Here is a 26684-nt window from a genome sequence, read left to right as displayed (position 1 = left end):
TTTATGCCTGGATGATAACTCATATCAATTAAAATTACGTATTATGCCACGTGTTTCACTGAAGAATAGCAAAATGCATGAGTAAAATAGTATGTCCAAAAAGTCAAATAACAAAATAGCTTCAAATTGGTGACTAGTTTTCAGCGACCACTGTGAAATAAATCAATGAAAATGTGTTTGAAAGCATTTAGGATTAAAAGTCTATTCCAGTATTCCAGACTTTTGTCTTGTGTTCAAAAAGCGAAAAAACTTTTAAAAATTCTAAATATGTCATTTCAAATCGATGTGGAATCGTTAAACCACAACAGGAAGTACATTATTACAATGAGTTTAAAAATATTTATGGTAAAAAAATATATTGGATTACATTGCAAAATCATTGGAAAGCATCAACCAGACTTTTCAGTAATATTCAAAAAATGAAAAATACAAAAAAAGTACCACAGTGAAATTAATGAAAATGTGTTTGAAGACATAAATTCATAATGCTGTACTTTAATGTCCAAAAAATAAAAAATGCGAAATATCATTGAAAATGTGCTTGACTACATTTATATTGATTCATGTAAATTAAAATATCTACTCAATAAATTGAATCCAAGGCAATGTGATTGACTAAATATTCATTCATGATCTGAACCTGCTTATCCTGAACAGGGTCGCAGGGGGGCTGGAGCCTATCCCAGCATACATTGGGCGAAAGGCAGGAATACACCCTGGACAGGTCGCCAGTCCATCGCAGGGCACACAAACCATTCACTCACACACTCATCCGTGCCGCCCTTGACTAAATATATTTCACTGAAAATAGCCCTAGCCCTAACACTGAACCCTATTTTCAGCCCTTGGAGTCAGCTTATGTGTTTTTTCTATTATGCTGAGCAAACACATATTTAAATAATCTACTCAATAAAAAAAGAAAACAAGGAATTATCTTTGAATTCTTTTATTATGAAACGCACATTTCTTTCAAAAAAAGTCTCAAAATACATAAGGCAAGGTTTAAACGAGATGCCCTGCAAAAGCACACAAAAGACAAACAGGAATAAGTTGATTTTTAAAATATAATTTTATTTACCATTTGTAATTGAACAGTTTAAGATATACAGTTGACATGAGACTAAGACAACGTCAATGAAATTTGGCCCTAAGGTTCAAAGACACTGTTAGATAGGTACGCGTGATAAAGTGATAAAGTCATGTATTCATTCCACTTGTGCTTGATTCTCCCATCGGTTGCAATAATGTTACATTGGCATACCAACATGCCTTCTGCTGGTAGTTCCACAGTGTATACAAATCGCTGTAAAGGCATTACTTTAAAAACCCAAATGTATGGAAGTTTGTATTATTTTCTGTTGCTTTTAAACACACATGACATTTAAAGTGCTGTAACAACATGAGATAACATTACGTTTATGAGGAAGAAAGAAAATCTCTTCGGTGACCCCCACAAGGCCACGGAAAAGCGGATCACAGTTTAGTCAATCCTACGGACATTGTAATGTAATAATACATCCAGTCGGTAAATCAATAAAAACTTACTTCCATGGATATATTCAAGGTTGTATAAGAATAAGACAATGAAGGACTGAACAATAAGTAGTTACTTCATGAACTATATATATTTTTTTACCATTTACAGACTGTCAATGTGGGGTATACATACTCTAAAATCCAGTTGTCTTTAAATCAATGAACAGAAATGCTTAAAATTATTCCATAAGATGAAGTATTAAATCTCCCAGAATTTCTGACGAGGTTAGCTGAAACACATACTATATTATTTTACGTACACTGATATGTCAAGTTAATAGGTTATGTCCACTACTCAAACATGTACCAGATTACATTTATGACACCAGTTTTGGTATGACGGGATACATACGCATACATTAGAGACAAAATGGCCGGGCATACTCACAGACTGTATGAAGATGATTTGCATTCATATAACTGAATTACAGCATGCAGTTTTCTACACTGTTACACTGTAGGTGTATTGCTTTTGTGCCAGTTTTATTTTCTTCTTTTTTTTTTACAATACTGCCATGTAAGTAGAACACTGCTGGGCTTTGTATAACACTGCATAACACCTTCATTTGTGCAGTTCCTCCACAGTGCTGTTCTGACAGCCTGGAGATGTAAAAGACCATCTTTTTAAAAAGCATTCTGTAGTTTTTTTTTTTTTTTTGTTTTTTTTTTTGTTTTGTTTTTCAAGTTTCGGTCCAAAGCTTTATCATTTGGCACGACAATTGATATCGCTGGCTTTTACAACTTTAAGAAAGGTAGTGTCACTGAACCTGGATAAAAATGGTTAATTCTGACAACAATAAAAAAAAAGGTTCTAACACAAAATAAAATGGGACCAAAAAATCTATGTAGGTAGACTCTGGTTGTTAGAAGACAAAATGGACAGTTACATATTGATTAAAATTACAAGACATCAATACTGACACTATCCTGACCTGCCTCTATATTCAGCAGGTGTAAAACATTCACTACACAGTACACAGATTACACTTTTACACAGCTATTTTTTTTTTTTTTTTACTACAGGAAAGAAAATGTCCCCTTACCTGCAAACCCCCCCCCCCAAATAAAAACAAAAATGCAAACACAAACACCAGTCAGATTAATCTTTACATAGCTGTACAAGAGATGGAGGGAGAGCGCTGAGGACAGTCGAGAATTAGGACGCAGTAGCACGATGATTATTACGATCATAATTGCTATAATTCACCGAGCATGATGATTATTATGATCATAATTACTGTAATTCACCGAGATCGTGATCGGCCTGCCCCGCCAGGACCTCCTTGTAACAGCGAGAGGCCTCGGCCTAATGGTTATGTGCTTCAAACTGACTCTGTGCTTACCCGCCGCAATCACTGTACATTATCAACTCTACAGGGTCAATTAGACCCCAGTCTGCACTTGAAGTCCATTATTTGTGCTTAAATTCATGTTAGTCTTCATAATTGGGTGTATTCACATGCAGAGGACATAAACTCACAATAAACCAACTCAACCAACAACCAACCAACACTAAAAGACACTTCTTGACACACCACTTGCAAAGGAACTAAGGCAATGTCTAAGCTTTGACCTTTGTTCCGCTGAAACAGTTTAACTTCTCTCTCACTCTGTAGTAAAGCTTGGGTCTGTCGGGCTGTACTTGTGCTAACAGTTGTGCTTTTTGAACGGAGAAGTCCAGACTAACCTAAGCTAACCGAAACCTATACCCCTGAGTTTCATACACCATCTACTGTGCCTTTTATCAATGTTCTTAAATGCTTCCGTGTGCTTTACGTTCAATTAATATGCCGGGTCAAACAACAAATAACATGTTTAAAGTTCATTAGTCTAAACAAGGGGTAGGGCTGCTGGAAAGTGATCAATCCCCAGTACTTGAATTCAAACGTATATACTGTAACTGACAAAATAACACAGGAGTTCATGTGAAGTGACACTCTCAGCACCTTAGTGGTCCCATCGCTTGGTTTCCTCTCGCTCATAAAGCCAGGAAACAGCCCTGTTTACACACTTACTGTACTGTTACCCCCCCCCCCCCCCGTCCAGCCCTCCCCAAATATTGACTGCCTCAGCACCCAGCCCCACTGTACCAGAAAACCAACACAAAAAAAAAAAAACACAAAAAAATTCAACAAAAATCAAGTCACAAATGAGGAATGGTAAACATTACTCTTATTACTTAAGATACTGTAGTTTCTTTACAAAATAAACATTTTTTCTTTATAATTATTTACTATGTTACTTTACAATAATGAAAACACTACAATGTAAACTATTGTACGTACAACTATGTGTGAATTTCATGATCCTGCAACAATGACCTCTGTTTATCGTTGAGCTAAGAACCCCGCATTTCTTTCTTGGGGATGGGAACTGGGGTGGGGTTGGCCAACTGAGCAATTCTGCGTCTGTTCTGTGTCCTTCAGGCTGGTTACGACCGTCAATGCTACAGAAAAAAAGAGCTAAAATGCTAACACTTTCCTCTGCAACAGCCAAAAGGCATAATTTACCCCTTTGAAAAAAAAAAAAGGAAAGAAAAACCCCAAAAAACAAACATTTATCAAAACCCCATACTCCCGCAATGGCACCAAAGGTACTGCAGATCGATCTACGCATGCGTTTGTGTGTTTTTGGTAAACATGCCTTCTTCCCCCAGCCTTGGGGCAGTTAATAATACGAAACGAGAGGTCATCGTCTCCTTAGTGTGCAGACAAGTAAACGATTTCCTACGGTTATCAAGTCCAGTGCTCCCTTCACAAATGAGACACCTCATCTCACGATGCTTTTCACATGAAAATGTCTGGAAGACCAAACGGAATTTGCACCTGAGCAGCCGCTAACAGTTTTAGTTTCCGTGGTTACTACTGGTCTAGGCTCCTCTCATAGACCCCGCCCTCCCCCCAAATCAAAGCGATTTTTCATGTTCTCAAAGCAAACCTGCTAGGACCCTGAGAATGGGCATGGAGGGAAAAAGTGCTTTAACCAATCAGGAGAGCTGTTTAGAAAGCTGGAGTCAAATATCCTTTTGTACCGGTATAACTCGGAGACATCTGTGTACATGCTAGGGATGACAGTCAGTGTCTGGATATGTGGGAACTTGTTAAAAGCCATTCCGCCAGCCATCGGCCGATGGAAGAAAAGAAAAAAAACAGGCATTTTAAAGAGCACATTTCCAACTGAAATCCACAGCAGTCATGAAGCCATTTCACCATTAGAGGGCGCTTCAGACAAAGGTATGGTAAGCTGATTGCGTTTTCCTACACGTGTGAACAAGAAAAAAAATAGCAGATGAACTGGACACATCGAAATAGCACTTGGCTCCGGATAGACTCATTAGTTGCTGTTCTCAATAATTTAAAAGCAGCTTTCGAACAACAGTCTAAGTCGAGACTACGGAACAGGGTGCCAAACACTATTCCATCCTATACCATAGGTGTAGAAAAAAATAACATAAAAACCAGCTGAGTGAGGTGCTATCTGTACATGTCGGTGTTGTCGATGCTAAAGAACATTTGGTCTCCAGCTTTAAACCAGCTAGCACTGTCTCTACACCCAAATGGCCTGTTACAAGTGGCGTTCCTGCTATCACCTCTGGATGGTTTTTATTGTACAGTTTGGAGAAATGAATGCTCCCCGCTCACTAGTCACAGACAGTGTATGCAAATACAGTGTATTTGTACAGACAGTGTATGCAACATAATTTTTTTTTGTAGATTTTCATGCATATGAAAAAAAGAAAATCTGTTTAAAAAAAAGAAAGAAAAGGAAAACAAATAAAAAATAATAAAATGCATTATTAAATTATGTGGACAAATAAAACATTTTGGATGACGACCAATTTTCTAGAGGTTAGAAATAATAAGCCCTTACAATATGTAAAGGTCTCCTGCGAGAATGGTCTCTCCCCCCACTGGGAAAGGGTGTAGGCCCGGGCGGAGCGGGCTGTTTACGCGCTGGGGTTGGGGTTGGGGTTGGGGCTGGGGCTGGGGTTGGGGCTGGGGTTGGGGTTGTGTGTGGAGCCGTTGCTGCCCTGGATGGTCAGGCTGATCTCATCCAGCTTCTCCTTCTCCTCCTCCTTCAGCTCCTCCTTCAGAGCTCGCGCCTCCAGACCGCCGTCGGGCCCCAGGGCCCCCGCGGGGGCGTACCGCCCTATCCGGTGCTCCATGAGGGCCGGGCCCCAGCTCCGGTCCGGCTTTAGGGAGCTCTTCAACCGCTGGGTGGGTGGAGACGGCACGGCGTCACGCAACAGGGGTCATGTTAACTGGCTTATGAGTGCTAGCTGGCTAATGAGTGTTAACTGGATAATCAGTGCTATCTGGCTGATAAGTGTTAACCCTTGTGTTGTCTTAAGGGTCAAAAATGACCCGTCACTATGTTTAACAGCATTGAAAACCCACTACAAGTTTGTGATGAGTGACAGGTTGCTTCTTCGTGCAAAATGGATTTGGGGTTTAAAATTCAATTAACTGCTTTATTTTAGGGGTTTAGTGAAAGCAGGTCATTTTTTACCCTAGGTATACAGAATGTTAAGATTACACAAGGGTTAACTGGTTAACTAGGTGAGTGTTGACTGGCTAATGAATGCTTACTAGCTAGAGTGCTAACTGGCTAATAAATGCTTTACTTGCTGATGAGTGCTAACTGGCAAATCAGTGCTAACTGGCTAATGAATGCTAAATACAAATAGACAACAATACATCACTGTATCACAGAAATGGAGTCAATTAGACCTGTGATACAAGATTCTAACCAACAACAACACAAATGTTGACCCTATTGGCATTACACCACAGTTCACGGTGCCTTTCTCCCCATGGGAAGCAGCACCATCTCAGAGAAAGCAGCAGGACGATGCTCACCTCTAGGAACGTGGACCCTTCGGAATTGGCGATCTTGTAGAGGGCGTAGATGGGTATGCAGATGACCGAGGACAGGGCCATGCAGAACCCGATGATGAGGGACCAGTTTGGGTAGATGTAATCGTTGTAGGTGATTGGCTTGTACTGGATGACGGTGAAGATCAGGATAAACTGTCGGGAAAAGGAGAGAAGGTATTTTAGCTTTTTACACATGGTTAATTCGGGCAAACAACCACAACATGGGGGCGACATGGCTCAGGCGGTAAGAGCAGTTGTCTGGCAGTCGGAGGGTTGCCGGTTCGATCCCCCGCCTGGGCTGTGTCGAAGTGTCCCTGAGCAAGACACCTAACCCTCAAAAGCTGACGAGCTGGTCGGCGCCTTGCATGGCAGCCAATCGCCGTTGGTGTGCAAGTGTGTGTATGAATGGGTGAATGAGAAGCATCAATTGTACAGCGCTTTGGATAAAGGCGCTATATAAACGCCAACCATTTACCATTTAACATCAGTGATGAAAATGGTGTTCTTGCACGTTCTAGCCAAAGCCAATCAACAATAAAGCTCCAATACCAGGTCCTGGCTATTGCACATCTGCAGTAAGGAGGACTAACGCATCTTATGACGTCAAAATGGGGCAATAATATGGAAAAAAAGAATTTATGATTCCTGAGACTGAACGCTCTGAGATGGACGTCAATGCTAACGAAGGGGGATTCTTTCGGGGGCTTTCTTTACCATAATTCTTGTTTTCTTTACCATAAAGCTCCTAGCTTGAAAAATGACCTTGTGAACTAGAAATGATGTTCCTGGCTATGGATAACTAATGCTTTATGTGAATTCCTCATCTGACATGTGTTCAGCAGTTGACCTTAGAATTATCCAAGGTCCTATCTGCATTTTAAGGTCTTACACTGTGCCTACAATGACCGGTTTGTTAATGCCCTTACTGTACGTCGCTTTGGATAAAAGCGTCTCCCACATCCATGTTATGTAATGGGATATAATGTAATGTAATGTAATGGGATATAATGTAATGTAAGGTAATGAAATGTAATGGGATATAATGTAATGTAATGTTATGTAGTGTAATGGGATCCCACTGAACTCACGCTGATGATGACAGGGGAAACAAATCTCCAGCAGATCCTGAAGAATATGGGAGGGGGGAAGCCCAGCATCATCTCCACATCTTTGAAGTAGTTCTTGTGTCCTGGAGGCATGGAGACATTCCACTGTCACAATGACTTGTCGTCACACATTTATGACCTCACACCTTAAAGGGTTAAAGGCTGGTTTATACTTATACTATATAAATCGCAGAACGTTCATGTACATTCTAATGTCGCCCAACATTGACTATGTTTAATTTCAAATATATTTAATAAACCAAATGTCACTGCGACCCAGCGATGTTGCCCGACGGAGTATAAACCAGCCTTTAGTCTGTGGAAATGCTGGGTAAGGGCCTTAATGAAACGTGGTGGAGACTGGCCGCTTTCCTACCGTATATGTACATGACGCAGATACACATGATGCAGGAGATGACGACCAATGAGAAACTGGCAGCGTAGTTATCCATTAGCAGCAACCAATAGATCCCAGCCTGCAGAACAGAGAGGATATTTCAGACGTGTGTGTTAAATCTGATATACAGTGAGTTGGGAAGTTTATGGGTGTGTGTAAAAATGCATGAGAGTGGTAAAATTTACATTTTACATTTTACATTTTAGTCATTTGGCAGACGCTTTTAATCCAAAGCAACTTACAAGTGCATAGGTTCTACCACAAGTCAAAGCATCACATCCAGAACTAGGAAAATACACCTGGACTGCTGTTCTAAACATATAGTCGTCATCATAAGTGCAATTTTTTTTTTTTTTTTGGGGGGGGGGGGTTAGACAGGGATAGGGGTATCAGAAGGGGGGGGCGGGGTAAATCAGGAGGGGGGACTAAGGTAGAGTTTGAAGAGGTGTGTTTTGAGTCTGCGTCGAAATAGGGGGAGGGATTCTGCTGTCCTGACAGCGGTAGGCAAGTCATAAAATGTGAGAATGCGTATCAGTTAAGAGCAAGTCTGTGTCTGGTTGAGACTAAGGTTGTGTATGGGTTGAGAGTGTGCATGGAGTGAGTGAGTTTGTGTGCGCGTGTGTGTGGGGGTGAGAATGTGTCATGTGTGTGTTAGTGCTCACCTGAGTGGTCAGTGGCACTCCCAGGAGAAAGCCTACAACAGCCACTCCCAATGTGACCACTGTCTTGTTCCTGATGATCCAGTCTGTCCCGATTTCATCTACAATGGCAGTGACCAGGGTCTCCAACAGACAGAACTACAGACAGACTGGGATTAGCCACCAAGCAAGCCGTCATACCCAACACTATTAGAGCTGCATTCTAGCAGAGGACAGATACTATAGCAGCATCCAGACAGAACATTCCAAGCAAAGAGTGACTGTAGTGCCCTCACACTCTCTCTCTTTACCTCTTATCCCCTAACAAACTCTTTTCTCTCACCTATTCTCTCTTTCTCATTCCCTTTCACCCTCTCCCCCTCTTTCTCGTACCCTCTCCCCCCATCTCATTCAGTTTCACTCTCTCACTCCCTTTCACACTCTTATTCCCTTTCACTCTTCCACTCTCTCTTTCACTCTCTCTCACTATCTCTCTCTTGCTCTCTCTCTCTCTCTCTCACCTGCGTGCCCAGGCCCAGAAGGATGAGCATGAAGAAGAAGAGGAGGGACCAGAGAGGGGAGATGGGCAGCAGAGTGAGGGCCTCTGGGTAGGCCACGAAGGCCAGTCCGGGCCCGTGGTCGGCCACCTCGGACACGTCCACGCCCAGGTGGTGCGCCATGAAGCCCAGGATGGAGAAGATGACGAAGCCCGCGTACACACTGGTAGCGCAGTTGGTGATGCTGATGATGATGCTGTCTCTGTAAGGTCAAAGGTCAAAGGTCAAGGTTCATTCAACTATTCATAAAATGAGCACTCCAAAACATATAACGTAAAACATAACATAATACAGTGAATGTAATGTAACATAACGACAAGCCATGCAGCCCAAAAATGCTACTTTCCTACCATCAATTTTCACTGCATCAAGCCTGGTCTTGAAAACTGCGGATTACTTTATTAGGTAGACTTGTGCACCAGCTTGATAATGCAAATATTTAATCAGCCAATCATGTGGCAGCAACTAAATGCATAAAAGCAAATGCCCACACATTACAACAGTGGTATGCAGAAGAGCATCACTGAACACACAATGCATCAAAAACCTCTAAGTGGATAGGCTACAGCAGCAGAAGAAAAAATAAGCCTAATACCCAATAAAAAGAGCTCACTGCGTGTATGTTACTGCAGCTCATGAGTTCCAACCATACAGGAGACCTTAGGCTTTAGCAACATCTTCAAAAACACATACAAATTTTTGAAGACATTGCTAAAGCCTAATTTCAGAAAAACACATTACATTTTTATTACTCCCCATTAATCTATTCTAAATTGAGAAAAACATACAAATGAATCTTATCCAGCACGACAGCATATTTTACATAGTGTAGGTGTAACAGAGGCAATAAGGTTTAAGCACCTTGCTCAAGGGCTCTGACGTCAATGGGAATCAAACATGCAAACTTACCGGTCCGATTCCCTCCCCATTACACTTCACTGCCGCACGCACACGCACACGCACACACACACACACACACACACACACACACACACACACACACACACACACTACAGTTATTTAGCTAACGCTTTTATCCAAAGACCAGGGCTTAAACCACCAACCTTTCCTGTTCCCAGCCGTGTACCTTAGCCAGTAGGCTACAGGCTGACCACAGAGTAAAAGCAGGGTTTCATGTGGTTGCAGGGTACTCACCGGTAGCAGTTGTTGTGGAACTTGTTGTAGGATGCCATGGTGATGAGGCCTCCCCAGGCACAGCCCAAAGAGTAGAAGATCTGAGAGGCGGCGTCTCCCCAAACCTGGAAAAGGAGAACCAGTAACACAGGGTTAGCTTATGTTGGCCATCCCACACCTAAGGGCTTGGCAACTGGCAGCCTGGGCATGTTTTTCACCTCACTAGGGTCTGTCAAAAATAACTGTTTGGTAAATCATTAACAAAAAAGAACGATTGATGACTTGGTTGACCATGTAGGACCCAGGCAGCAGATGACTAAAGAATACTTTTAATTGTGAAGAAAACCTCTTTCCAACTGCCAAACAAGAACAAGAACAAGAACAGGAAGTAGGCATAGATGGGTCAAAGACTACATAAAGAGACTACAAATCAGTGGTATGCTTCAAGAGCAGAATGAAACTGTAAAAACTGTAGAGTTCTGCAACAAAGTCTTATGGACAGTTGAGACAAGTACCAACCAACATGACAGCAGCAGGATGAATTCCGAAGGGTACAAAAACAAAGGTGTTCCTTATCTGCTGAGATCCAGCCAGTACTTCAAAGCTGCATAGCACTTCACTTTGCTGCAGGACAATGACCCCAAATATGACCCCAAAAAGTCCAATGTTCTTAATTGGGTAAGTCAATCACCCGACTTGAATCTAACAGAACATGCATTTCACTTGCTGTAAAGACAAGACAGAAGACCAAAAAAAACCCCACAACACAAAGAAACTGAAGACGGCTGCAGTACAGGCCTGGCAGAACATCACCAGGGGAGATACCCAGTATCTGCTGGTGTCTATTAGTTGCAGACTTCAGGCAGCCATCGAATGCAAAGGATTTGCAGCCAACTAATAAATTTGATGGATGGGGACACTACGTATAAATGCCTACACAGAACTTATACACACACACAATATGAATGCAAATACCCTCAAATTAATGCTGACAGTCTGCAATTCAACCTATTCACTATTTTTTTTCATTTTAAATCCAATATGCTGGGGTAGAGAGACATGTGCTCCTGATCATATACCTATATATTATTTATTTGTTTGAATATATTTCAGTATATTCCAGCCAGAAGCTCTCCACGCTAGTGGACCCAGAGGCACACACCTTGGCGTCGAGGATCTTTTGCCACTGAGGGGTCAGGTAGTAGGCGATGCCATTGATGGCCCCATCCAGAGTGATGCCTCTGATGAAGAGGATGGTCAGCACCACGTAGGGAAAGGTGGCAGTGAAGTACACCACCTGGACACAGAACACAGCAGGAGGGGGGGGGGGGGGGGTCATTAAATATCAACAACATCGTTAGTTTTACTCCAAAAAAACACAAGCATTTTTTTTCTTTATTCGGGTCTAGAAGATTTTCCATTATTCAGGGAAAAAGTTGGATGCACTCCAGAAACAACCCACAGAGAGGCTTTTGTTTGACTTTTCTGAACATGTTAATTTTACATCAATAGAGCCAGACACAACAGATTGCTTGACGTTTTTTGTTTTGGCTGTGCACTGTACAGCACTCGGAAAAAAAAAGGCACAGCCAAAACTTTGAGTGATGTGCAGTGTCTGGTTCTACTGACATAAAATTAGCATGTGAAAGGAAAGTCAAAATGAGCCCCTTTGGATTATTCCAGTAAGTGTCCAACTTTTCTCCAAGTGATTGTCTGAGTGAAGGTGGCAGGCTAATGCTTTAAAGAACAGAGGGGCTCTTCAGACCCACTCACCTTGCCAGAGGACTTGACTCCCCTAATGAGGCAGAGGAACACCACCACCCACGACACTGCCAGGCAACCCAGAATGGGGAGGCGCACCTCCCCGAAATTTCCGATGTCGTCCGAGATGTTCAGCACTTTGTGTCTAGAGGGTGCAGAGGGGGATTTAAAGTCATGGGAGAAATCCGTTTGCATTCAATGCCCACAAAAGCCATAATAGAGCACAGTGTTTGAATGTAGCCTTCATAGGAAATGCTCCCACACTGCAAAAACCAAAAAATAAGTCAAGCCCAACAAGTATCTTAGTCTTATATTGAGACTTAAAATCATATCTCTATCGCTTTTTTGCTAAATAAGACAAAAGAAGAGCCAAGGAAGTAAGACAGTTTGGGTCATTTCAAGATTTGCCAATGTGGTAAGAAATTTTCACTTGTCAAGCAAGTGAAAATAGCAGTCGCTATTTATTAGCTAATATTTAGTACTTGAGAGGAAAAACAAAACTCTTACGAGACTTAAATGCTAGTTAAGATGTCATTTTTGGCAGTGCAGCTTCCTTTACGGGGGGGCATAGAGCGTTATTGTTGCTGAACCTGCCATTACAGGGTTAAACTGAACAAAAACAGTCCCATATTTCACAGAGGACAACGTTGACAAAACGGCAGATTGTTTTTTTTCTCTCCTGACAGCTGGTTGGAACAAGACACTCTTTCATCCTATAGTGACACCATAACATAGAAAGCAAGGCACAGACCCATTATGCTATCATTAGGAAAGACACTGTTGTCTCTGAATGACCACAATTCTCTGGGGCTCAAGGAAATAAAAGTTCCTCTGTGTAAACCGTTTTCTACACTGCAGAGACTAAAGAAAATTCTGGAGACCTGTTCAAGTTCACCCACTAATTGTCGTTCAACATAAGCAGCTGATGAGATTACATTTGAAAAAAATAAAAATAAAACAACAATATGAAAACAAAGAAACCGTGTTAAGCCAGATAAGATATTATTCTGTATGACCATAGATGTGTTTGTTGATAATGACTAGATAATGACCAACTGTTTAGCGCCCGTAATTCTGTGACGTTAGAACACCACCAATGACCTCCATGAAAACAGATAGGCCAATATCACTCTTTAAATACATTTAAAAGCACATACAAAGAATTCAACCAGGAGGCAGGAGGCTTGATTGCACTCCTTTTCCCATTGTGGAGCTGAAACCATGCTGGCTGCAGTTCCAGCTATTTTTCCACTCTGTTCTTTTGTTGTGCTTTCCCAGGCTAACCTGGTCCACTAGCGTTGCTGTTGGCCTAGTTACAAATTAGTAGAGGGGTGGTGGGGCAAGAGTTGCATAACTATGCTGCTTATGTCAACAATAAAACAACAGTGTTGAATTCTGAGGTAGTGAAAAGCAAAAGCAAATCTGTTTTATCTCTTTTTTATGGTAAATGTTTACTTTGCAGTCTCCCTGACCCAGGCCTGTACAAGCATACAGTGTGACATCACAGGATACAGTACAGTCCGTAAGTATTTGGCTTTTTTTCGCTTTTTACCTTGCAGCAGGACAATGACCTCATTTTAACCATTTCATTCCAAATCCAATGTGCAAGAGAACAGAGCCAAAACAACTGTCCAAATGCTTATGGAACACACTGTACATACAGAATCTGTCATTGGGAATACAATGTTGTCTACAGGGGTCAACTTTTAGTTCGCCAGGTTCCTGCTCTACATTGGAAAAGATGCAAGGCAGAGCACTTGGCCGGCAGACCAGAAGAAGCAAGGTGAACAGAGAAGGACTCCTTACTTCCAGTACTCTTCGCTGGGGCTGGTCCTCTTGGTGCGGTTGACCAGCTCGGTGACACCAGATATGACGGCCGAGGCGTTGGCCAGGGAGCTGTTGATGCGTGACGGCCCCACCACCCCGCTGCAGTCCGCCGTGTTCCAGGGGTTGTTGCAGTAGGTCCAGGGCAGCAGGTTGGTCATGGACATGAAGAAGTAGTAGAAGGCGATGCAGATGACCACGTTGTAGTAGATCCCAATGTAGGTGGACACCACCATCATGCCATAGCCTACCCCTAAAATACAGCAGATAGGACAACAGAAGAAAACCATAAGAATTGTTGATGACCAGAGCAGGCCATCTCGGCTACTCAACAACTCGTCCTGTGGGCTGCAGTGTCTGCAGGTATTTTCATCAACCACGCACTATACCACCTGATTTCTTAACATCTTATCATCTTAACCAAGCAGGTAAAATAATCAGTGAAATCAGGTGGTGTAGCACACGGTCGGAGCAAATACCTGCAGAGACTGCGGCCTGCAGGACGAAGAACTGAGTAGCGCTAATCTAGGTCATTCTCGGCTTGTTAGTTTGACTGCATTCTAGAGAGTTATCAGCACCGCAAGTCCGCACTTGAAGGCCCCCAGGGCGCTCAAAAACCAATTTTAAAAAAGCCACAAGGAGGCCATACAATAGGAAAATAGGGGAGAGATGCACTGCAAAGTTCAGCTATTTTTCACGTAGGAGGGCTTGGGTGATGACACGTATCCTTCCAGATGCTGTGGCTCCAGGCTAGGCAACAAGCTGACCCAGATCTCCATGGGGGCCAACCCAGTTTTAGACACAGAAGCTGGAAATAGACTGACATGGACCCCCTGCCCCTACTCACCTTTGAACATGGGGCTGACCTTCCACACCCCCAGGCACCCCAGGCTGGCGAACTGTCCGAAGGAGAGCTCGAGGAAGAAGAGGGGTATGCCGCAGAACACCAGCATGATGAAGTACGGGAACATGAAGGCACCTGGGAAACAGGAGAGCCACAACTCACTTTCACACCTCGAACGACAGAGACCAGTCTTTTCTATCAAACACAAACTTTCTTTGCTTTGGCGTCTGTGAGACAAACTGCTGGAAAAATTAAAAATGAAAAAGGTCACAGGTTTGAGACGTTTATTCTTAAATCGCAGGCAACTGAATAAGCAATTCTGACAGAGCCCCTTTTCAACTATGTTCTAGAGAAGTCAAGATGCCTGACATGCAATAAGGGACTTTGCAAAAGATTACTTTTTTCCAATTTCTTATAGATATCCTCAGTGACCCCATTCAGAGTTCAACTGCCTGCATCATTAATGTAATGTAATCAAATTCAGGTACGACTGTAGGTATAACCTTATAGACTGTATATCCCAGGCTACGTGGTTTTATCTACCATGGTCAGAAATAATTTTTTTTTAAATTCATGCACTTATTCATTTTGATTGCCAGTGTGGCCAAATCGTCGTAAGTCTGGAACTTCAAGTGTGCATTCCCATTCCAAAGTTACATGTGATGACATCATCGTTAAGAAGGCGGCAGGTGTTGGCCGCGGCGTTTTGAAGTGAAGACGCCGTGATGCGATGCGAAGCATCGAGGCAGACTCTTTACTGCTTCAACGCCCCCGACCATCAGAATCACATCCCAGCTGGGACTCATGACATCACTGCCAATGGGGCTGAGGACTAGCCCACCGACAGCAGATAAAGCAGCCTTGTTATTGTTGGACTTTGAGCTATAACAGTCCGGTCAACTCTATTTCCAGTTACCACTAGCTAATGCAAAAGACGTAGTTCCTTTTATGGCAATCCTTGTAAACTGAAATGTATAGAAACACTAAAAATACAGTTATGGGCAAAATTGCTAAGTTCCAGAACAAACCCAAACAGGAATGGCTCTAGGCAAAATTCCCCAAAGATATACAGTTGGGCCTAAGTCTTTAAACTACATACCAGACAAGGACATAACTCTTACATAACTAAAACGTGCAACATTATGCTCTGCCGTGATCTACCCTTCAGATTTCTTTGAAAATGTGCTTTAAAACTAATGATATCGTGCCTAAACGTAGGAAAAACAAAACTGAACAGATCAGTGACGTTTCCGGAACCTACCGCCTCCATTTCTGTAGCAGAGATAGGGGAACCTCCACACGTTGCCAAGTCCCACCGCATAGCCCACGCTGGTGAGGACAAACTCGATTTGGTTCCCCCAGTTTCCTCGCCGCGAGTTCTCATCTCTCTTCACTGGCTCTCCGGGAACAGCTCCATTCTGTAACGGAGCAGGACGCATTAGAGTGGGCCCAATACACCACTCAATCAGCGGTAATGGACCCAGAGACTCACACACATTATTCTCTACGAGCAGGACTCCATTAAACTGAAGACTACATAAATTATTTTGCCATATGTTTTTACACACACAGACACACACTCACCCTCTCCTACTAAATCAACAGAATGCATTAATTATAAAATGTATTACCGATCAGTCTGGTGGTTAGCAGTTGGGTAAAATGTTTTGACTTATACCCAGCAAACAAGAGCAGAGGGCTGAACTATAACTGCTCATTCAGAATAAAACAGGGTTCCTGTTTCCGTCTGCCATTTCCCATGATGCTCCTCTGGAATGTGGGTGCTGTATTCAGCACCCAGACAGACACATGAGTGGAATTCAGGGCAGTTCTGCCTGGTCTCATCCAAAATGAGCAAATCAAACACTAAGCCCTCAAACTAATGTTGCAGGTTAAGCATTTCTAGAACCAAATGTGAGGAGATGATGCTTATGTTTTACCAATGAGATTAACCCTCAGTACAAGCAATACTTCACTGCACTGTCTGGAGGTTGAGATACCACTTGACTCTTCCCTCAAAAAACAAAACAAAAAAAGAAGAAAAGAAAATGACCCGAATGTTTGTAAACCACATATTCAACGAGGCATAATAAAGGGCTAAAGGACAGTCCACAGGAAAGTGCACCAAGACACTCAAGACACTCAAGACATTGTTAAAAAAGGAGGTTTGAACTGATATTTAAAGGAATTGCTGAGTTCCGATCACCACTCGTTCATTCGCATGCAAGACCTCAGCAGCTGAGGTGAAGGGCATTCAAGCGGAACTGATGTGAACTGAAATCACCGTTGAAAGCACAAAACAAACATTTGGTCTCACGTCCCAGATTTGAGTTTACCTTCTCCATCTGCTCGCCTCAGATGGTCCACATTTTGGCCTTTACTGTAACTGTCGGAAGCAACAGACGAGAACACACAAAGCTTTTCCAAACCGACGAAGCAAGAGCACGTGTTGATCTGAGCCTAAGAGACAACCCTTTTTACGATCAACTGTATGTCCTTCATAATTTATTGTGACATTGACTGGATTCCTTGAACTATTATAATTCCCACACATTCATAATCCCTTGTATAGTAACTGCAGTTGTGTTTAGTAGGTGCAAAACAATTTTGCTAAACAATAGGTGCAAATCAATTTTGGTTGAACTTGAAAATTACTTTGGGGTTGCCATAGTGCCCGTAAAGTTTGGCCTGGATTGCTCAGTACACACAGTTTTCTATGTGCCACACTGTATCTAACACGTAGACACACACACACACACACCTAAAGTACAGACGGCTGTGCTCATCAGAAAAATTACAAAGTGCAAACTAAAGCATTTATTAGTGTCTGCTGCTGCTGATAGCATGTAAGAAGGTATTTTAAAATAGCCTGATTTTAAAACAAAATATATTTTCAAATGTAATTACCTGAAGTGCAGAATTTTCACAGGATGAAATGCAGTAACTGAGACACATTCTAGTCAACTAAAACTAAACTAAAAATGAACCCAATACAATAGACAGAAAAGTACAATGAAATATTGTACTTTTAAAACATTTAAAACATTTGGGGCTGACCATGCCCAATTCCCACACTAACTCAAAATACGAAAAGGTCTGCAACTGCAGCTGTGCTCACCGGCGAACCCCACTGCCAATTTGAGAGCTTAGACAACCACGGCTTCCTCTGCAACACATGGTGTCGCCAGATGCTTGAATAGTGGAGTTGGATGAAGACCTTCCATATGTGACCAGCAGGGATTGTTAGATAGTGGACCCCTACCCAACTCAGGCCTCCCGTACCCTGTCAATTTCATGTCACCCTATGGAGCGAACAGCCACAGTTGGTTTTGTCTGCTCGTAAGCACGGTGCCTTAACCAAATGAGCCACCCTGCAGCCGAAAGATTCTACTTTTAACATTTAACAGCCAGTGATGCAACATCCATTGCCACAGCCTGAGTGGTGTGTCCGCACTGGTGGGGAAACTGCCTCCCTGTGCAGAGGCTCCTCCAATTATATTTTCACTGACAGGAAACAGTCAAAATACATAACTCCTGATTTTCACAAAGCAGGATTATGGAGTTAGCTGGATAACTGCACCGAATAACGCCCGTATCCCTCCCAAATCTGGAACAAGGACTGTAAGTAAAAAGAGCTGTTCCGAGTTTTACTCGTTGTGAAAATGTTTAGTGTTGGCTGGGATGGCCTCTTCAGAAACACAGGGATTTACCATAATGCCTGTGCCACCATGTCTTCATGAGCTCCACAAAGGACAACTAGGGGGAAGTTCCTAAATCCCTGAGCAAGAATGTGAATAGAACCTGGAGGCTCAAAGATTGGTCCCTTTGGGTGTAAAAACAAAACTTCTGAAGGGCAATTTATCATGTGTCTTTCGGCAAATAAACTGAGCTCCAGAATACTCCGGAATAACAAATACAGGCAGTATTCATACATAAACTCTGCTGTTTAAGTGAGCTAAAAAAATAAAATCACTGACATCCATGGGTCACCAAAACCACAATATGTTCTTACTAAGCCTGCTTTGTGGAAGCACTAGATATTTTCAGAAGCTACTGTTGACCTGTGGGTATGGAACTGCAGCAAAAAGTTGTCTGTTTTTAATTGAGTCCTAATCACCATGACTCCATTTAAAAAAAAATCCCATCTTGCTTCACTGTTCAGCTTATCCCCTCTGCCTTCCAGAGCCCCTGCCCACAGCCTCCCAGCGCCCTGCCTCCCTCGCCCAGGTGTTTTAGACTTCAGTGTCTGCATGACAGAGCCCCCTGGCTGCCCGAACCGTTCAGAGCATGCCCAGCTGGGCCCATCCACACATTACATAAGCAGCGCACATGCGCCCAGCCTCTCGGAGCCCAAATCGCTGCAAGTCTCCCTGAGCTCCGGCCAGTCGGGAGGGGCTGGGGAACAGCGGCTAAATGTACGCCTCGCACAGGTGCACTCCTGGAGGGAGGGGCAAGCCGAAATGCCTGGAGTACCACTGAGGATTTACAGGGTGCACGGTCAGACAAGGGCAGTGTGTGTCTATGTGTCTGTGTGTGTGTGTGTGTGAGTGTGTGTGTGTGTGTGTGTGTCTATGTGTGTGAATGCGTGTGTGTGTGTGCTTGTGCAAGTGTGCTTGTGTATGTGTGTGTGAGTGTGGGTATGCTTGTGCATGTGTGTTTGTGTGTGGGCATATGGGCTTGTGTGCCTGTTTGAGTATGCTTGTGCATGTGTATGTGTGTGTGTATGTGTGTGTGTGTGTGTGTGTGTGTGTATGAGCCTGAGTGCACACAGAGCGATCCACATTCTGTACCCTAGCGCTAACAACAGGACAAGTTCGGCTGTTCAAATATTGGCTCAGGTAAGGCCTCCGCGGCTGGCTCACACTCAAATGGGTCATTCCAAATATCGGTCATCCGTGATTCCAGCCTTCCAGAAGGGAAGTCGCTGCTTGTTCATGGAGGTGAGCTTCACAACATGCACTGTAACTTCCTGTCACTCTCCAGCCTTTTTGCTGCACAGTGCTGTGTGGACTAAACACAGAAACATAATAACTGAAGTACAACACGCTCCATTACACACAGTAAAGTACATAAATATAATAACCGATGTGTAACAGGCACTGTTAGATAAAGTACATATAATAACCAATGTATAGCATAACAGGTGCCATTACATTAGGCTCAGAGATAAGAGGACAGGACTAAAAGGATCTGTACGAAATAAGCACACCCCCTTAGGCTCACGTTCCCACTAATGTTGCATGTAACTGACACCTACAAACAACACCTCATTATAGAGATGAGTTACTGGCAATTAGGCTGGGTAGACATTTTTGTGTGACAAGTTGAGTCACAAATCGAAATCTTTTCAAGAAGTCATCCACACCTTTGTAAACAGGTAATAACAACAGCTAACAAAAAAAAAAAAAAATCACCTTTGTAAACCGGGAATCTGGATTCATACACATGAATGTGAGAATGCAACCAAACGTGCAATATATGACAACTGCACGTGACAGTTTGTACACAAATACAGTTTGTAATGTTGCATACGGCATTGACTGTAGCGCAAGAAAACATATTTCTACAAAGTGCTGGACTAAATATTTCACAAGATCGACACTCTCGGAAACAAAAAAGCTCATCAGAAACTCGCACGGCACATTGTGTTAAGAACTGCTCGAAGGTACAGCTGCTTAAAAGGGAAGGCTGGCAATTCACAGGCAATTACTGTGTTTTCAGGGCAGACGATATGAGCCATTGTTCCAATGTTAAGAGCTCATATTCACTGAACAGAGGAGAGGATGCACATTGTCACCATAGACACTTGATGTGCTTTTAAACACTGGCACTGCTTCATCTGGCAAAGCTTTGAAACGTCTCCCACTTGCTGTCATCTGTGTGTTCTGTCTAAATTATTGTGGAGGAGCAATTATAAGGAGCTATTGGCAACTGCGGAAAGCAAAATGTTGAGAAAGTCCAAGCCAAGGACATGGTTTGAAACCCGGCTTAAAAAAAAACATGGTTTATTTTATTTATTTAAAATGCATTTAAAAATTCTGATTTGCACAGTAAGAATACATGGTATGGTCCTTTCTTGTAGAACATTAAAGGTATTCTCATTTCCAGGCTCACTTGTAAAAGAGATGTCAATTTCAACGTGACGACCCTGGTTAAATAAAGGTCAAATAAAAAATAAAAATAATCTATGGTGGTGTCAACGTTCTGATAATGATCAAGAATATCATTATTTTCTGCAGTTATGAGATCCAGTCATGTAAATCCATTTAAATGAATTAATAATTCTGTTGTGAGTCATAAGCATCGAAGCAGAACACGCCTCATTTCCCTCTGCCTGTCCCTGCCATCCTTAATCAATCCGATCAGAACAGTTTGGTGACACACAATTGTACACCATAACACATCCCAGCCGTGCCGTGCTTGCAGTTAAGAGAGGAACAGCCGGAATATTTCTCAACACGTGTTTACAGTACAGTAAGTTCTGATGTCAAATCAGGTTAAAAGGTTGCAGAAAACAACAAATATTAGGTGAATGAAAGTGTTTGCAGATATAGTGAGGCTGAACGATAAGAGCCTCTTCCTGTTCAAATATTTGTGTGTGTGTGTGTGTGTTTGTACAAGGGAGAGAAAGAGAGACCTAGTAAATGATGTAAGAGGATGAAAGTGTGCCAATTCTAATGAAAGTTGACCAAAGTTGTGTCTCCATTTTTACATGATTGTTAATGCTGGTATTGCAAGAACATTTTTCATCATTCTTCAAAAACAATTATATGCTGCGACTGGTACTGTTATTTCTGCAGTTGCCCATCATGTAGGAAATCCATCCATTCTTTAACTTGTTTTGGGTTGACCACAGTTCACCAATCCAGGGGTGATCATTTCGGTACTGATCATTTTGAAAATGTTAGTAGGCTCATCGTGGTTGATATGGTAGCTTATGCAATCTGCTGCTGTCATTCCATATGCCATTCTTGATGCCAGTGAGAAAGACGTAGTTGAACTTGAACGTAGATGCTTATTAGATACAGAGCTTCAAGCAATAGTTTTTTGTGCAAATAATGTTTTTTGCATTAACGCACCGGTTAGAAAATCATCGACCAAAACTGTTGACCAGCTTGCGTTTGTTCACATACGAGCCACAAATACTGTATGTTTGTTTTTGTTTACATATGTGCCAAACTTATGAAACTGAGTGTCACAGCTATGTACGGGGAAGAATTCAGTTACATGACAAGAATCATGTCAACCGGTTGCTCATTCACAAGAGCCCGTCTCCACGGTAACGTGCGATCGCTATGTTCCACAATCCTGATCACCCCACCTGTCAACGTTCTCTCCCCAGGGGAATCTGGAGATGCTAAACGTGGCTATAATTAGGAGGTAGTCAGCATACACTAGCATTTGTGATGCAATCTGAGCATTCATGCTAATTAAAAAAAAGAATCTTGAGTGTTGACTGAATATTTATGGCAATTAACTAACAGAAACAAGTTTGTTCTTTGGATATGGAACTTATGGTTCAACTCCAGCATTGAAAAGTATTTTCAAGTCTTGCCACACTTTGAGCCTTAACCCAATAACCCATAGATTGTCCTATTCCATGTGGCTCAAAAACTTTTGCACGTTTTTAAGCAAATGCCTGCTACAGCTTCCTCCAGAGCCATGTTGTAAAGGGCGGTTGTTAATTACGTACAGTCCTTCGGGAGCAACTTTTAATCCGAGAGGCCAGAAAAAAGTTTTTCATGTAAATAATGTGTCTTGTGGAGAGCTAACACGATGAGCAAGACAGTCGTCCTCAGTGGCGCCAATCCAACCTGGAGCCTCCAGCGAAGCTTGGAACGAATTCTGTGTGACGAATGCTAATTGCAGGGACACTGATGCAAATGTGACGGGGAACGGTGAGGACGGGACATCGAAAAATGGAAATATGTTCAATACGGGAATGTCGTCGCAACCCGTCGTGTTTCGCAAGTCGTTCGTAAACAGCGACGTTAAACCTACACTCCGGTAAATGTGCAGACAGCGAGCGCTCTTTAAAACGGTCGGTTATCTTTTTCTTCAGGGGAGAGGGGGAAAAAAGAGGAGAAGCTGACTGGTCAGCTGCACCACGCATCACTTAATGAGTCCTCACCTGCACTGAGAACCTGGCACAAGGACCTGGCACAGGAATGACACCGTTTCCATACACAAATTCAGGCTGTTGTGCATTTATAGGGACCTCAAGCTGAAGTGTGTCAACGTGACTGCAGCAGCAGCAGCAAAAAAAAAAAAAAAAAGACTCAGCAAAATGGAATTGCTAAATCCAGAGAGAGGACAATGCATCATTTGATCCAACATGCACGTGGATTAAAAACAAAATGGTGTTTTGAGGTGGTTTAAGCTTATGTGGCACTGTTATATACACTACTCACCGAACGCAGCTGAACAGAGTGGGACATGCACACACACGCTCACACGCCAGCACTCGCACGCCACGGCTGATGTTCTTACCCAACTGATAGCCGATAAGAGTTTCACTTCTATCAGCTAAGAGCACATTGTACAGCATTATAATCACTCAATGCCTGTGAAAGGTCAGGATTTATTCATTTTGATCATCCCTGCTTATGAACATTCAAGGTGTCCAGCTACATAACTGGTCCAGTGATGCACCCCTGGAAACTCCCATGAAAAAATTATAAATATATTTCATAGAAATATGTTTTATTCAGTATATACTGTACTGCAGATCTGAATTTCTATATCTACATATGCTATGAAGTGTTGCAACAAAGATTTGTCATTAAAAATGTAAATATATGATTTCAATATCTTGGAAAATATTCTACTCTTAGGGTAGGGTGACGTTTCAGTCAGTAACAGACGCTGAGAGCTTCTTGGAGGATGCTGTTTATACTGTCCTAAATGTGGAGGGTATTGCAGTCACATCACAAGATTAGTGCAATTGCCCAATCTGGCCTGGGGAATAAGAATGGTGTGATGAAAACGGATAATAAAAAATGTGCTGAGTCAAGGATGTACCCATGGAAACATCATCAAATTGATATTTAGAAATGTACTCATTTTTCATTCATGAATTTATGAACAGGACCACTAAATTGCGATTGCCAATGCTCATCCATTTATTAGTCCTTTAAAATTTTTGGGCCAGATGGTAGAGGAGTTGAAGGGAAAATGCCAGAATTCAAGCATTCTGACATGTGGCAGGGCATTCAGCAGTGAATGAAAATGCCCTATGAACATTTTTTATACTTATAGTTTTATTACATTGCAATATTGTATTCTATTTATTGTGACTTGTTATTTAAATTGCACATTTTTAGATTATTTGTTTATGAATACTTTATTTTATTTATCTAGTGTAATTCAGATCTCCCTTGAAATTTAGATCTCTATCAGGTTATTAAAAACTAAAAAGGTTAAGAAGAGGACAATTAAAACAGTGATTAATTACAAACTAATTAATCACAATCAATGACTGGAGGTTAAATCCAGGCCACACAGACAGATGAGCTGACTGTGAAAGGTTCTTCTGACCCCAGCTGCTTGGTCCGAAGATTTCACAGTCAGCTGGACTCAGCTTGACGCGCCGGGTCATCTCATCCTGTCTGTGTAAGCAAACTCCAAAAGCAGAGGCCGGAGTCTGCCTTCCTGCACCCCCCACACAGGTACGGAAGGGTGAACCGGCCCAGTGGGTCAACCGCCACGCCACACGGACACCGCACCAAGGGTCACCAGACTCTTCAAACCCCCACTCCAAAATGCGCACCGCGCGATCGGCATTTCGCTACGAACCCCGAAAATAAACAGAATGGACCGCAGGGGAGTGACAGCGGGAATGCGGGGGCCATTTCTAAAAGGGCTCCAGACACCTGTTTAAACAGGAGGTCCAGGGGACAGTGTCCAAAAAGACCTGACCTCTCACTCTCCTCTGCCCTCGCGCAGCCCAGAATTGGGGTGGGGGAGGTGAGGAGGTTAGGGGTCCGATTTCACACAGCCTTCCCTCCGTTTCGCATAGCTCCAGTTGTCGTACCAGCCAGGGCGAGGGCGATAATAGTGTCATACCGGCTCAGCATATACTTTGTTATGACTCCGAGGGCTATGTGAGAGCGCTATAGAAAAGGCTGCCCAATTACTGAAGCCGTTTCAGGCGCGAACGTCGATACAGGCAGTTAAGATGGGAGACGGCGAGGGGCCGTCAAAGGAAAAACATGACAAATTATCCCCCATCTGATGTGTCTTCATTATCACCAGCAGCTGAGCCAGAGCTCAAGTATCGCTATGAAAAGGGCTGGCGATAAACAAGCGTGGGTTGAGTACCACCCAACTGCGATAAAATGAACCTTCCATCCGCCCTGTCCTGAAAGACAGCATTATCAAATCCTGCTGAGGTGAAAGTAATTTCACCAGAGAAGAAGCGCACTGGCTTCTGACCCCGTCAGCGGAAGGCCACATTCCTGCGCATCTTATTGGTCCCTTCCAATCCACAGTGAGCCAATTGAATGCCTAGGCTGCATGGTTGATTAATTAAGTGCAATAGTGAATTTTCTCGCAAAGACAGGGAGTTGAAACAGAGGGAGGTGCCGGCCCCCCCAGAAGCAGGGTCACCGATAGGTCATGTCACTCCATCAAATCATCGGTGTCAGTTACCCCATAAAACACCCCCTCTTCAAATTGAAGGCTACTAGATGGAGCCGCTGTACAACACTTTTAGATTTATTTAAGCATGTCGAAGGCAAAAACTGTTTATATTTACCCCTTATATTTATATTTTATATTTGCTCCAAACATATAGATTTATATTTCACTTTTCCAAATATATAGATTCATAATTGACCTGCTTTTAAAAAATCAATTCACATCAATGCACTCATGATAGCTGCCATGACAAAAAGTGATGTTTTGAGAAGGCCACCAACTGCCACAAACCAATACAAATTTTAAACGCAATTGCCCCGAACCATTACAACCATGGATTCCCATGGCAACACCGAGCTTGCTTCATCACTCGCCGAGTACGTACATTAAAGGTTATCCTCTTACCTTTGAGTCTTCCATTCTCAAACCCCGGTCACATAACCTTCAGACACCAGCGGGCTAAAGCGCAGTCACGCAGGAGCATCTGCTTACAGCCGGACGGACGATGGACTTCTGGCTTTCACTGGTACGTTGAGCGAAACGGACAGAGACCAACGCTGTCTGCTCCCTTAACTCAAAGAGGGGGGACAGGGGGTGTGGTTTCCATGGCTCACAATAGCCCAGTGCCGGGCTAGGAGGAACAGAGCTCGGCCGAGGTTTCAGCCCCCTTCAGCCTTGCAAAAATAAACCAAGGCTGGGGAGAGATCTGGTGCATGCGTGGTTGAGAGACTACCACAAACGTCTCCAGCAGGGGCCCTTTTGAGGCTCCTGCCCAAACCCCACCGGCCTTCTTTGGGAACGCATTCCCCCGCTCGCTCTGTGTGTCCATGAATGCAGGCCCGTGAGGCAGCTGTGAGATCAAAGGCTGGCTGACAATGAAGCAGAACGCACTCCTTCTGCAAGACCGCAGCCACGCATCCGCGAAAGAAGCGCCATGCCTGGTTCTGCCAGGACTGTGTACCGCCATACAGTACACTGCACAATAAAAGGATATAAAAGACTTTTCAGAAATAAAGGTCTGTTCGATATAATCCATTTAAGTAAATTTGCACATGTGAAGATCTCGAAAATGAGACTGCGTCCCAGTTAGTAATGAAAACCGAGATGTGCATAAAAGAAAGTCTTTGTATCGAGAGGAGCGAGTGTGATTTCTGTTTATGCACATTGTTTGACTCCCGATAGCACATCTGGTTAAAGAACATGTAACAGAATTGTGCGGATATGCCGAGCTATTTAAAAAAACGGCAGTTGGGCCAAAAAGCGAGCGGAGCGCTGGTTCAGAGAGTCTGCCGACAGATTCGGTGCACGCGGCCGGGGTCTGGCGTCGCTGACTGTTCATTTGACCAGATCATTCGATTAGCGCTGAGCCTGG

The 26684-nt window shown here is 43.0% G+C and overlaps 1 protein-coding gene across 4 annotated transcripts in view; it reads right to left on the bottom strand.

Moving 5' to 3' along the window:
- Positions 1 to 3595: 3595 nt before the first annotated feature.
- The window catches only part of slc6a9 (solute carrier family 6 member 9), a 65482-nt gene continuing 42393 nt past the window's right edge, over positions 3596 to 26684 (bottom strand). For all 4 annotated transcript variants that reach the window (XM_061241885.1, XM_061241884.1, XM_061241886.1 and 1 more), the window contains 12 exons: positions 15936 to 16092; positions 14678 to 14809; positions 13813 to 14083; positions 12019 to 12151; positions 11408 to 11542; positions 10267 to 10370; positions 9076 to 9313; positions 8579 to 8713; positions 7896 to 7995; positions 7502 to 7602; positions 6396 to 6566; positions 3596 to 5749 (listed from right to left, as the gene is read on the bottom strand). In XM_061241885.1, the coding sequence (XP_061097869.1) occupies positions 5483 to 5749; positions 6396 to 6566; positions 7502 to 7602; positions 7896 to 7995; positions 8579 to 8713; positions 9076 to 9313; positions 10267 to 10370; positions 11408 to 11542; positions 12019 to 12151; positions 13813 to 14083; positions 14678 to 14809; positions 15936 to 16092 (1944 nt within the window). In that variant the 3' untranslated portion in view covers positions 3596 to 5482. The remainder of the gene's footprint in view (positions 5750 to 6395; positions 6567 to 7501; positions 7603 to 7895; positions 7996 to 8578; positions 8714 to 9075; positions 9314 to 10266; positions 10371 to 11407; positions 11543 to 12018; positions 12152 to 13812; positions 14084 to 14677; positions 14810 to 15935; positions 16093 to 26684) is intronic.

The sequence above is a fragment of the Conger conger genome, chromosome 5 (genome assembly GCF_963514075.1).
Source record: "Conger conger chromosome 5, fConCon1.1, whole genome shotgun sequence".
NCBI classification, from domain to species: Eukaryota; Metazoa; Chordata; class Actinopteri; order Anguilliformes; family Congridae; genus Conger; species Conger conger.
This window is presented reverse-complemented; position numbering and strand designations above follow the sequence as displayed.